Source organism: Anser cygnoides, chromosome 1 (assembly GCF_040182565.1).
Source record: "Anser cygnoides isolate HZ-2024a breed goose chromosome 1, Taihu_goose_T2T_genome, whole genome shotgun sequence".
NCBI lineage: Eukaryota > Metazoa > Chordata > Aves > Anseriformes > Anatidae > Anser > Anser cygnoides.
This window is the reverse complement of record NC_089873.1, coordinates 128710280-128723945: the sequence shown is the minus strand read 5'-3', so window position 1 is coordinate 128723945 and position 13666 is coordinate 128710280. Positions and strand designations below refer to the sequence as shown.

The following is a 13666-nucleotide window of genomic DNA, read 5'->3' as shown; positions in this document are numbered from 1 at the left end:
GCCGCACACGCTAACTGCTAAAATTTGTTTCATCCCATTTGTAACAAATGTCTGAGCACAATCCTTCTCTTTAAAGATGAAGCCAAATTAGCACAGCACTCACTACAGAAACCAGCTTTTCAGGGAAAGTCTAATGGGTTGTCAGCCATAAGTGACACTTTAAACAGATCTTTTGCTAAATGACTGCATAAAGATACACAGACACTATTTTGATTCAAACAATATTTGTTTTTGTTTGCCACAAATCAGGGATTTATTTATTTCCAAATAAACGGAAATCCACAGAGATTTGAAAAGACTAATCTAAGTCAATTTAAAAGCAATTTATTCAACTGATACAACTTTCTTATGAGAGCACAGCATGATTTGTGCCCTTGGAAAACACCTTCACACATTTTCACAACTCAAGATACTTCTTTTTTTTTAAAAAAAAGGCCTTCACATCGTACATTTGTCAGTTGAAATAAGTAGCTTTGAATTGTGACAAACACTCTGAATCATATTTCAACGCGATGTTTTTTTATGCAGCGTTATCTAAAAGCAGAAGGCTGAACAATGAAATAAGTACACTGGTTTGTGCAACTTAGAACCACAGAATCATTTAGGCTGGAAAGACCTCTAAGATCATCAAGTCTAACCATTAACTGCCAAGTCTACCACTAAACCATGTCCCTAAGCACAACATCTACACTTTCTACATCAAATACAGTTCCTGTTTCAAGATAAAAATTCTGCTGTACTTTCTCAAGGAATTAACACTACTGTGGCAAGGGCAAAAGAAGAAGGAATAACAGAAAGCATTCAACATCAGCTGCTAAGTATCAACCATGATGGAAAAATCACATAATACTTCTTCAGGTGGTGAGAACTTTTTTTCCAAATTCCTTTATTTTCCCTCTTCCACTGGCTGATCTAGTTCTACCCAAAAGAGCCAGACAATGTCCTGGATTGTACAAACACAGCAGATGTTGCCTAAGGCAAAGATTGTATTTCAGAAGCTGACAGGGCAGGGTATTTCCTAAGGTCAAAGTGGGCACAGCCTCACCTATGTCAGCTATTCTTCAGAATTTACTTATGGCCAGCACTTCAAACTAGCCACAAACCCTGTTCCACACTACAGCAAAATTATTTCCGGTGTGATATTTGGTAGAACTGTCAAACAAAGAAGCAGCCCTAGACAATATGTTTTCTGAAACCTCAGAATCAGCAAGTTGTCAATGCTTTCTTCAACAGCAGCAATTCAAGGCAGGACTAAGAGTTTAAGACTGCCAAATCTGTAAAAAGCTATCCAAATGTGTTTCATATAGCATGCCCTTAGTTACGAGTGCACACATGCAAGTAGGGAAAGGTTTCACTTTCATAGTTCCACACCTTTTGGTTCTGACGCAAACATTTTCAGTTTCATTTGGATTTAAACAAATCCATTATTTGTAGTTAAGCTGGCCAAATTTGTAAGAATACAAAAGAATACAAGAGATTCATTTCATGCAAGAAATCCAGTGTCTCATCTAAATTATTTAACCATTTGATTCATTAGGTAGACATAACTCTTAGGTTGGAGATGAGGAAGTGGTTTTTATTCCGTTACTTTACTCTTGAAAGACACAAGAGTGTCTTTTAAGTAGGGCAACTGACGGAAGATACTTGTGCAGCCATGTGAGGTCAAATACACTTCAAATTGCATAACAAAAATGTCTCACGTGCTGCCAAGAAGCGCATTATAACATGGTGTTTACATTGTCTTCAAAATATGCTCTTAGGTATCTTACTGTCTTGAGATCCTACATTGCAATCCTCCTCACAGACAGAATAAGGTTAATTAAAGTGACATATCAGGTCTTGTTCCAAGAGAACAATGTATAGAGCTGGTGTGTGTAGCTAGGTTAAAGGGAAAAAAAAACAATCATAAACTTCTTACAGTCGGATTTGATAACTTAGTCTCTCATAATAAAATACTGTATGTCATCAAGACTGCAGTAGACCTTATATTCTTTCAGAATTTATTTCCTAAGTGACAAATGGAGGAAAAATAAAACTAATCATATATCCTTGACAAGCAAACAAATATTCGCTTATCAACTGCTGAGTCACAGGAAGAAAAATCCTACAAATATATGGTACAAGTTGAAACACACGTTTCACTGGATGCTTGAGCAAACTAAGCTCTTATATCTTTTTAACGCTAAGTAAATAAAGACTACATTATTTTAAATGTAATCTACTTAAAGGCTTCATGTTAGCATTTCCAGTTTTGGTTCTCATGCTATTCAGGTCAACAACAAAGTTCTAAAATCTCTAATGGAACAAAAATGAAGAATGAACAACATTCCTTGATCCTGCAACAAGATTCGCCCATGCAAAGCATCGTTCTGGATCTCTGTCCGAACTTTCATAATTTGTTCCCAGTCCCTCTTAGGGATGTACACTCATTTTTCACATCCACTTCCACTCAGAATAAGTACATCTTGAGTCTCTAAATAATTTGTTTTGTTGTTATTGTTTTTTTAATTGATTACACTAAACTGAAATTGTTAAAATTTGCAGGCAAAGATGACAAAAGGTGAATGCCATGGCTGAACTCCAGAGGACTTCAAGTAAATCTCTTAAATGCGTTAAACTCAGTAAAGGTAATTCTTCTCTGTGGCTGTCTCACCAAAATTAAGAAGAGCTTTTTCCACTATCATCTTTGATGTTAAAGATACAAACTCAATAGCACAAACTCTGAGCATTTTCACTGCACTGAACTCACAAGCAACAGCTGATTGAGTAAAAGCAGAATTGCTACAGAGAAAAAAAAATTACAAAACCCATAAGCAAACAACCACATCCCCTCACCCCCAAACAGTAACCCAAAATAGATATGTAAGTGTGCCAGAGAAGAAAAACATCTGGTTTACATTGTGTCTTTAAAACACATCATATCTAAGAGCTTAGCATGCGTAAGATATGCCAGAACTGCATGCATGTATATTCCATTAAAAATCTGCTTACCTCTCCCACAACTTCAATGATGTCACCAACTTTCAATTCCAGTTCATCTTCATTTTGAGGCAAATAACTGAAAGCCACCTGACATCTTCTTCGTCTGTTTCTGTCTCCTGGTGAAAACGAAGGAAACGAGGAAATTGTAATATGAAAACAAAATTCCATACCAAATATAAGCCATGCAAAATGATTAAAGATGAAATATTATTCTTCACGCGCTATCAAAATAAGTTGAGTATTTGCAATACTTAGTATGTCTGCCTAGAATTAGTTTATTAAAAGAGGATGGAGGAATGGTTACTTGGCTATATTATTTCTTTCAACCATTTTTATAATCTGATGCACTTAATATCATGCATCATCTGGGTGAAAACAAGTTGTGGCGATTTTTTTTTCCTATCTGTGATATTACTTAACAGTGAAAACTTAATATACATTTATACAGACATATGTATGTATGCATTTGTATTTATATACAAATTTTAAATTTTTAAATTGCGTATTTATGCACTAATATTAGATTAAGAAAACAAAAGGAAAACTCATCCCAAACTCCCCTCTTCCCCAAAGAAGCAAGGTGTGTGACTGGGTTAGTGTGGTGAAGGTGGGCTAATGCTGATAATCAACCAGCCACTGGAAACACTGTTAATCAGCCAGCTTTCTCTCCAGCTTGGACGTCCAGGCTCCCCTGAGAAGCTGGTATGAGGGTGCATCTTTGGATGCATGACTACAGAGAGGCTTGAATTCACAGCCTGGCAGTGGTTCTGTGATTTATGCACATGTATACACACGAATATGTACACATTTTACTCAAGTAAATGTTCTCTCTTACGCTACTTCTCTTAACTGTTGAACATGCTCAATACACCCCAATGTAATTGTACACACACTGTCCTAGAATGGCCTTAAGACTGACATTAAATTACAAATGGATCTCATGGTTAGCCTGTTATTTCCCTTGGAACAACATTTCTTGATAATACTACTCCAGGGAAAATGGGTAATAACAAGTTACAGAACTTTTTTTTTTTTTTTAGTCTGTTAATAAAAACCGGAGATAGAAGGGAGAAGGGAAGCCACTGAATTTGGCTTTCTAGTGCATTATGATAGTATTTTTCACAGCCACTGCAATTTTTCCTGAGTGGCAGCTTTTTGAATGATAAAATTAATAGCTTAATGCAATGTAACCAAACTCACTCAAATTGGCTTTTTTTTCTCCACCTACAGATGACTGATCATTCTTCACCATCTAAACTAAAATGGTCCTAAACTGACAACTTTACAGAGCCACATTCAAAATAACTTAAATATAATAAATACCTTCCATAGCGAGTGCTTCTTTGATTGTGCAAAAGTAAGAGGGCGGCTATTTCTCCTAAAGACAACATTCCCACTATGATTTCTAACATCAAGTAGGGATTGTTGCCTGATGTGACAGATGTCAGTTGCCACGCTATTTACTAATCAATACCGTGTGACTCTTGGAGAATATTTTTGAGTTCACTAAGAGTGAAAAATAAACACAGTTCTGGAGGTTAATAACAGAATCGCACAAATCCTTCACCTTCCCATCCCATTTTTATTTATTTATTTATTTTATTACTGCTACAGTGAATCTCAAGAAAGTCGACATTTATCTGTTAGCCTCCTGGTTGTCTCATTTCTCAGCCTCTCTTCCTGAATCTTTCTTTAAAATACCTAAGTGGAGAGTAGCAAGAGGCTTAAGTACCAACCAGTTCCTTTGGTCTAATGCAAGACACAAGAGACCCAGCAGCAAATCCTTTTGGGTTTAGGCAGAAGATGCTGCTGGGTCCCATGTGCCTGCTGACATTTGGAGCACTTGAGCAGTGCAGGAAATGGGTGAGGAGCTCTCCAGCAAAGAGGTATCTGTTTTTTCTTATATTAAACAACACGGGTAATACAGCAGTATAAGTTTCTAAGAAAACAGAGCTGATAGGAAAAGAGGTCAGAGTGAACAAGCAGTGCAGATACAAAACTGTTAGTAAAGAAAAATTCCTTTTTTGCAAATGCGAATGTTAAGGTTTACTGTATTCCCACCCCAGCATCACATATTTTTTGTTTCTTAACTACCACAAAGTCTCCAGAGGCAGCATGCTGAAGAATCACACAGCAAAACAACAACAAAAAACAGAGACAACTAACAGCAAGTTTAGACAGAAAAAAATGAAGCCTTGGTCTTCTTTTGGTATTTTCTCTTCTGCTAATATTGCCATTTACCGCAGAGTATTATTACAGTTGAAGCCTAACTGTTGATCATCTGAGATCTAAATGACGCACTGTGACCTTAAAATGTAAGGAATTTGACTGATCAACATAAATTTAATGTGAAACCATTTAGAGAAGTAATTGTGCAATGAAGATTGCAGATACTCTCTAATCTTATCCATTTTTTTTTCTGACTTTACAAGTCAGAAAAACTGATGAAGATTTTTCATTTTTCTCCACACTTGAGCATAAGCTGAGTTCCTTGGCAGTGAAAAGTTGTTGAGTAGTGAGAAGTCAGTTAAATAAACCCAGGACTTGAAAATCAGAAAAGGTGTGCTGCAAAGTCATCACTAGGTTTTGAAAGGCTTAAAAGAAGAAGAAAAAAAAAAGAAAAAAAAAGAGCAGTGAACTTTTACTGGCCCACATATAGCAATTTGTTGCAAGTAACCTGCTGCAGGCAACACCATACCGTGCTCTTCCTGCTGGTTGCACTTCTAGACTTTTTAATTTCCTGTAGCTGTGGTCCAACATCAAAAGTGTTTTGAAGGTAAAATGCCTGTGAACTGCAGGATGGGAATTTACCGAGCTAAACTGTATTTGGAACAAGCAACCATGCAGAAATAACATCACTCGCCCTTGTGAAAAACATCAGCTCCCGTTTACACAGTTATAATAAACCTTGAAGGAAAAACATTCACAAGCCTAGTTTGTGCAGTCTTTTCTTAAAATAAATCATGCAGCTACAGAAGGATTTGCTGTGTACGTACCAGCAACTGCAAAGCATATTGCATCTGAAGCAATGGCACCCAGAGCTCGGCATCTCCTGCAAAGCGTGCTGGACTTTGCCCTGCTCCTTGTAAGGGCAGTGTCGGAGCCACTGAACCCTTACAAAGTATGCGCAGGTCTACCAAGGGAGCAAAGATGGACCTTGCATGCACTGCGAAAGGTGCAATGCCATGATGCATTTCAAGAGCAATGCTGGCTGCCTGCCTTGTTCGCAGCTGCCGATTGCCAGCTCCCACTCACCCCACCTGTGGCTGAGGTTCCCCCTGCCCTGAGCAGTGATGGGCTTCTGTAATTGCTCCCCAGAGTTTCACACAGAGCAAAACTTGGTAGTTTAGCACTGTGACCAACAGACTTAGTTAAACCAGCTCCTTTTGTCTTTATTTGAAGGTTAACCCATCTCAGCAGAGCTGTCCCGAAGATGGATGTCTGAATCTGAGGCCATCCCTGAGGAGCAGAGAGAGCCTAATACCTCCAGAGGGTATTCGGTGTCATTGTAAAATAGACAACTAAAATACATCAGATGAATGACTCTCTGGAGGCACATTTTTCTATTGCTGTGACTAGACGAGACTTCAACTTGAACTTTAAAATGTCTAAATCTGGGTCAAAAAGAATGAACGTACATTTAAAGACTAGGAGAAAAAAAAGCACCTTTGAAGGAACAAATCTAATTTGCTTCAAAGTGGTGTTTGATCAGATTATAGAAATGGTGTGGTTGCCTGTGATAGCAGGAGACTAGGCCTTGATCCAAAGGGGTTTCCTCCAGTCGTACAAATGCAAGAGACAAGGATTTATAGACACTGAAGCAACACCCTTGCATCAACAATGAAGACAAAAGAGAAAGCGACAAAGCATTGTCATTCAATACCTACCTGCCTAAGGCTCACCAAAAGCTGAGCCGATGCTCCACAAGAAGTCACACTGGGACTTACACCCTGCCATCAGACACAGGAATCGTCACCGACTGACAGTGCAGGATTTGATGACATGTGCAACAGCAGCAGGGTAGACTGGAAGCAAACTACTTACAAGTAAACTGGAAATTTCAAACCCAAACTACCTTTTTAATTCTAAAACCTTTGTTATGAAACATATTTACACATGTGTGCATGTGTGAATAGCTCATACAGTGGTTTCTAGAGAGCCTGCTGTTCACTGACGCCAACGTCTGTATACCCGGTGCTGTTAGTGTCACTGTCACCATGTGGTGAATGTCACTAACAGAAGGTCCATCAACTGCGCAAATCCCTTTTCTTCCATCACAAGAGAACAAGTTCAGCAACCTGTTTTGTAACAGCACAACTATTCTATAAAAAAAAGCAAAAAACTATACTCAACCAGAAAGCTTCCCAGAACAGACCCCTGGAGTGAACACCTATACCTCTCCCTGCTGACAAAACACACACCTAAATGGCTTGCAGTGTCTTCAAAGCCAGGCCACACAGTTTGGTAATTGGGTCTGTTTTAAAAAGACACAAATCGAAATCATTGTGGCTCAGACAAACAATCCAACCCAATTGTTCCTGTATTTCCTTTTACTTTAAAGGAGTGTTGCTAAGGAAATTGCATGGGTTAGGTCGGGGACGGAGAGGCCTGAGTCAAGCGTTGCAGCGTGAGGAGCCTGAAGACATTTCTCCCACATCTAAAGAGAGAGCTGTTTCAAATGTCACAGCTAGAGCACATCACAGCCCCTGCAGACCAACGCGCTCCTCTCTGCCCTGGGCTTGCTGGGCAGCCTTGGGGGACCCACCGAAGGAGACTGAGATCCACTGGGCCACCTGTAAAGTAGGCGCAAAGTGACTGAACTCTGTAAAACTGCTAGAGAAAGAAGTTCCTTTCTCGCAGGTCTATTGTGAGGAAAATGACAAATCGGAGGACAAGTTTCCTGCCTTCAGATTTCCCCGCATGCAGCAGAATCTGCCCATCAGTTGCACTTCCCATCCCCTTCCAGCTTTCAAAGCTAAATCTGTAGCTGGGGGGAACTGGTTCAGAGCACAGCGACTTCTGGTTAGACACGCTGGGCTGTGATCTGACTCAGTCAGAAACCGGTTCTAAATTTAATGTGCAAGAAGACAAAAGGCTACTATAGTACAACTACGAGGAGACGTATACACTTTTAGCCTGCATGTTACCAATTTTGACAGTACTGATGGAGTTTTGGTATAGCTATTTTGGACCGCCAGACTAGATGGTTGCTGCGTGATCTTTTTTTTTTGTTGTTGTTGCTACTGTTGTAAAATCACTGAACTGTGTATATTAAAATGCAACTGTTAAGAAACAGGCTGAGCTACAAGAAAATTCTTCTTCAAAGAACTACCCTCCATAGGTGTTTTTGAGAAACAGAAGCATCTAAGAACAATTAAGAGCAAACAGCTAGTATAAAAACGTATATAATATATATATCTTTTTTAAGTATACAGTGTACAGAAGACAGTGTTAAGAGACTTCAAAGTCCTGCTCACACTCAATGCTAATGTGGATTTTGTCACTATCTTCCACAACACAAGGACTTCACTTATACCCACCCACTAGCAGAAATACTAAATAATCATTTGAAAAGGCACTACCAAAATTACCAAGTTCCAATTTCAATTATTTCCTGGAGGATTTTGGCAGTGTTTTTCTGACCTGGGATGTGACATGTCAATTCCAATTCTCTCATCACCCACATGCTGTTAGAGGGGTGAGTGCTTTTGGCTGGACGACAAAATATTCTGACCGAGGACTGTTCCCTGTCTAGCCGAAAACAGAAGTAAGCTGCGTGAATATTTTAAGAAGGATTTTTTGTTTGTTTGTTTTGTTTCAATTTGTGAAACCATTACACCAGAGAAAACTGCAAGGAGGGGCGAGGGGAGAAGAAATATCTTAGATGCTCCCGGTACTCTACCAAACATGTTATGTAAAACTGCTGTGTTTTTGTACAAGCAGATGAACTGGAAAGTGCCCTGCTTTGATGTGTGCAGCTGAATCATGGAAATTGCAGGACTCCTTTAAACACATTTAAGCTACAACACAATGTGCCGTCACTGTTAGTAATGTTACTATGAGTGTGTTAATATTCTACTGCTGTTGAGGAGTAGGTTTCCTCTCGCTGGACTCCACAGCAGTACTTTCAGGTGCCAGCCATCTGATTGCTGCTTTGGATTTTATGACCAGGTGTTGTTTGTAAGGAACCTGAAAGCCTGGAAGACACATTTTTGTTATGCCATTACGTTTTAATCCACAGTCAGAAGAATAGTGAACATGATATCATTTAATAAATTCATTCTTTTGTTAAGAAAATGGAGGAATATTCAGGTTTTACATCAGGTATGAGACTTTCCCATAGCAGCAGTAATTACTGGAAGTGACTTAGAGCAGCAACGTAACACCGGTGGTCATATGCTGTTAGGAGAAAACCATTAATTAGCTGAGAAGTGGAGCACTTCAGTATGCCACAGTAGGAGCCAGGCTTGTGCGTCTGACAGACAGAACTGAAATATCAGCGAAGCCAAGATCATTACTTAAGTCTAACCTGAAGCAGAAGCAAATGCTATAAAATTAACTGTAAAAAAACTCAAAAGACCGCTGCACAGTTTAACCATAAAAAGTTTATACCACCAAAAATTCTTTTTCTGAGTCTGAAACACACTAAATGTATACACAAGACATAGAAATTTCTGTAAGTGTAATATCAAGAATGAAGTCAAACCATCATGCCATCCTTACTAGAAAATGAAACAAAGCAAGTTCAAATTCCAACAGCAACACTTGGTCTTGCCACATAGCCTGCATTTTTTATATTCTGTCTTTTAGGGGGAAAGTGTAAATACATATTAAACTACACATTAACTTAACCACATGCAGAAGTGAAAACGTGCATGTTCATTCAAGCTAGTAGTTCTAGAACTTGTATCTTTTAAGCTTCGTACTCTAAATAACCATTTTGGATCAGCATTGCAGGTGAAACACTCCATCACAAGATAAAAATTGGAAGTCGGTGACAGGGTTTTGAAAGGGATTTTAGAACTGCAGTTTAAAAGCAGTTATGCAGTCCTGATAAAGACTGGACAAGCTCGCTCAGCTTCTCATCACTTCCAAAACCAACTATTCCTACAGCTGAAAGAGATGCAGAAACAGCTGTTAGCAGCAAGTGCTGCCTTTACAACACCTTTTGTTGAAGAAGCTATCCTCTTGCCCATTCTCAACAGTCCCTCTCGGTTAGTGCCTTTCATGAGCAGTGCAGTCCAAGAAGCACCAAGTATTGCTGTCCTCAATCCAAGGCATATTTCAACAGGGTGACTTGCCCCAGTCATCCATCTCTCTGGGACTTCGTCCACAGCGACAAGCACTAGGTGCCAGTCATGGCACTAGGATTCCCCGTCATCTCTAACACAATTAGTAACTATCGGACATGAGAAGGCCCAACACAAGGTCTTACACTTGTCTTTATATTTGGTTTCTTTTCTCATACTCAGAAAATTTGCAAGGATAGATTACATAAAGAGATTGTTATACTTGCTAGCATATATTTCATATGAAACAACTGTATGAGGAGCTTCAAAAATACTGTAGACAACGTACCTGTATCAATAACTTAGCTTTTCTAAAGAGCAAGAAGAGACACACAAACTTGAAATATTCTTTCATGGATGGCAAATAACATTTTAAAATGCCAGAAGAGAAACACCACAAGATTTCCAATTGGCCCATAAGAGCCATTTTCTTTTTCTATTCTCATTGCATAGATCTTATGGTGTAATTGGATAATCCCACAATATTATCCCCTCATCCACATTTTGAGATCCAGTCGATTTTTCTTAAAGAACACCAATAACTGTGCACATTCATTTTTAGCCACCAGACTATCAGTGCTTTTTGACAGGTCCTCAACTTCTGTGATGACATTACAGACCAAGTCTTACTCTAACCTCTGCTACACTGGTTTCAAGTAAGCCTCTTTTATCAAGGTCTAAAAACCCGTCATCAGGATTTAATGTGCACTCCAATAGGTAACAGTGCACACTAAACAAATGCCTTGAAAATGATGGAAAGATTCAACAAATATAGAAACTGATTTTCTGGTTGCTGCACTCACGAGAGCTATTACAAAATGAGCATCTGCAATAAAACACCACTTAACAAAACCCAAACATCTCTTTCATATTGGGCGCTTAGAACATCAGTCAGATTTTTAATCTAGAATCTCATTTTCCTCTAGAATATTGATACAATTTACGTATTTGTTTTGAAGCCATTAGAGCAATGAAGTTAAATTTAAAAAAAAAGTCATAAATCCACAGACAGAGGATACCTCATCTTCCTGTCCAGTGATATTCCTAAAGTCTAGAAAATTATATTTAATTTGCCTTGGTACGCAAGCCCACACAAATCTTAAATTCTAGGAAGCTTACATGTGAAACTAGGACATGTCTTCGTAAACTGGGAAAATGACTTGCCTGGTCCAACGAAATGGGTCTGATTCTGCAACTCTTACATGGGGACAAGTGCTCACTTGGGCAGAAACACTCCCCATGTGCGTCTTCCAGGGCAATTAGGCCGTGACATTCTCAACACCTGGAGGAGAACAGCGCTGCTCCCTGAGCTGGGGACACGGAGCAGCTCAGCAGGCGAGGTTATACAACTATCTGTCCTTCAGCTTGGCTAAAAGAAGAACACACCAGGAGGAGCCCTAAATTGCACTCCTCCTGTTATGATTTGTTATTATTTCTCAGCTAAAAGTGTGAAAATGCTACAATCCAAAATAACCTGCTGCTTTAAAAGGCACGTTATGCTGTGCTTTGCTATTTGAGGATTGCCCAGGTGTCCGGGAGTAGAAATTCAGGAGACCAATAAATAAATATGATAAATCGAAATAAATCAATCACTCTTGCTGTTGCTAGCCAACTGAAGCCCAGAATCTGCCCTATGAGAGCTGAGCAGAAAGTCGGTTTCCCAAAAGGCATGAAATTGAAAAGTAACATTCACTGTTCCACAACATCCTTGAAAATGAACAGTGCTACAGCATCCACACGAGATACTTCTCTTCACAAGCGCAGGACAAATATCTGCCGCATCAGACGTGTATCGCCATCCTCCAAAACTGAGCAACAGAAATGTGAAAACAGAAATGAATCAAAAGGCAGTCTGTTTTGGCAAGTCCCCAGCCTACGTACACAGTGCAGGGGCAGCATGAGTTGCTCCCAGCAGTGCTGGAGAAGGGGAGGCAAGTGTTCTGTGAGAGCTGCACCTAGCCAGTCCTGCAGCATCTTTTGCTTTTGGTGGGCAGAAACTCTGAATGCTACAGGCATTTTCCCGTATTTTCTTGGTTGCTCCCATCATTCAAACAAAGCTCTGTGGTACTGATAAGCATTCATTTTTACCAAATTAAACTGACGAATGAGCTATTACAAGCAATGGTTCATGACAAGGAGGCAGCTAGCAATTTGGTTCTTCAATAGTGTCATTTTCAAACAATGCCAGACAGACCATGTTCTTTTGATCTCCTTCCTTTTACCTTTTCAACAAGATTCTAACACATTCAAAAAGCTGTAATTTATCAAGAAGGTGTTTAATCAAAAGAGACAAAAGGTACACAATGTTCGGTTCCTTCCTTTCTGCCTTTTACCATAAGTTCTCCCAGAAAGCAGGCCTTACACCGCAAAATCTGTTGCTGAGCAAGCATCCAGAGCTTTATAGCCCTGAGCGTAAGGGATTTGCTTGCCTGCTATCATTAATGCCAAAGAAACAACGTGTACCAGTATTAACAAATCCAATTGCCAGTGGTGAGTGGCACATTTCCTTCAAGTGCTGGAGAAAGAGAAGCGTGACACTTTGCTGGGGAAAACACAGAATGTAACACTACTTCCAAAAGTTAATTTAAATGATAAGAATTGTTGTTGTTACGCTGCATCCCAGCTATTTCATGTCAAACTCCCTTAAGAAGTTCTTTCTTGCTTCCAGACACGCTCAATTCTCCCACCCTGGCTTTCTGTGCTTATTTTTGGTACATCTCTTCATACACAAAGAAGTTCCTCTGGACAGTCCAGCTCCTGAATCGCACCTCCATAGATCTGCCATCTTTCGGTGACTCCGATGAAAGTTCCTACACAGGCCTGTAGGCAGCTCCCAGGGAGAATCTGAAAAGCAAACTGGAGAAGGCCTACTGCATCTCAATCTCTGAAAAGTATTGTCCATCTGTTAAACACTGTTTTGCCTTGCTCGGGAGCATTTATCCCAACACAAATGCATTCCCAAAAGTCTGTAGAGCTCTCCAGGTAAGACTGGTATCAAAATGAATTAATAATATATTGCCAATAAGACTGGAAGCAAGTGATGTAAAAACTCAAAAAATTGCTTGTTAGTGTATCTGGTTGCACCATTCACCTCTCAGGCCATCTCAGACATCTGTACTTCACTACACAGTCTAGAAAAACAGAAGCCAGCCCTGCATTTCTTTCAAAGTATGAGTTTTATTACAAAAAAAAAAAAAAGACTCACTCTGCACTACAGGGAAAACTTTTAAATTATGCCTTGTCCACTGACTTATGTTCTTGATGCTGCATTTTTCTCCCTTATGCCTACACCTTCATTTTATTTCATACACCTTTCACAAGCATTTGCATATTGCTTCCCTTCCTTGTTTGTCAGGATTGTTTGGAGAAGAGTTAAGATGATCAAAAGGTTTGTT

The 13666-nt window shown here is 39.4% G+C and overlaps 1 protein-coding gene across 5 annotated transcripts in view; it reads right to left on the bottom strand.

The window, feature by feature from the left end:
- Positions 1-13666, bottom strand: part of SH3KBP1 (SH3 domain containing kinase binding protein 1) — a 226641-nt gene that overhangs the window by 109837 nt on the left and 103138 nt on the right. For all 5 annotated transcript variants that reach the window (XM_066981109.1, XM_066981113.1, XM_013183859.3 and 2 more), the window contains one exon: positions 2992-3098. In XM_066981109.1, coding sequence (XP_066837210.1) covers positions 2992-3098 — 107 coding nt within the window. The remainder of the gene's footprint in view (positions 1-2991; positions 3099-13666) is intronic.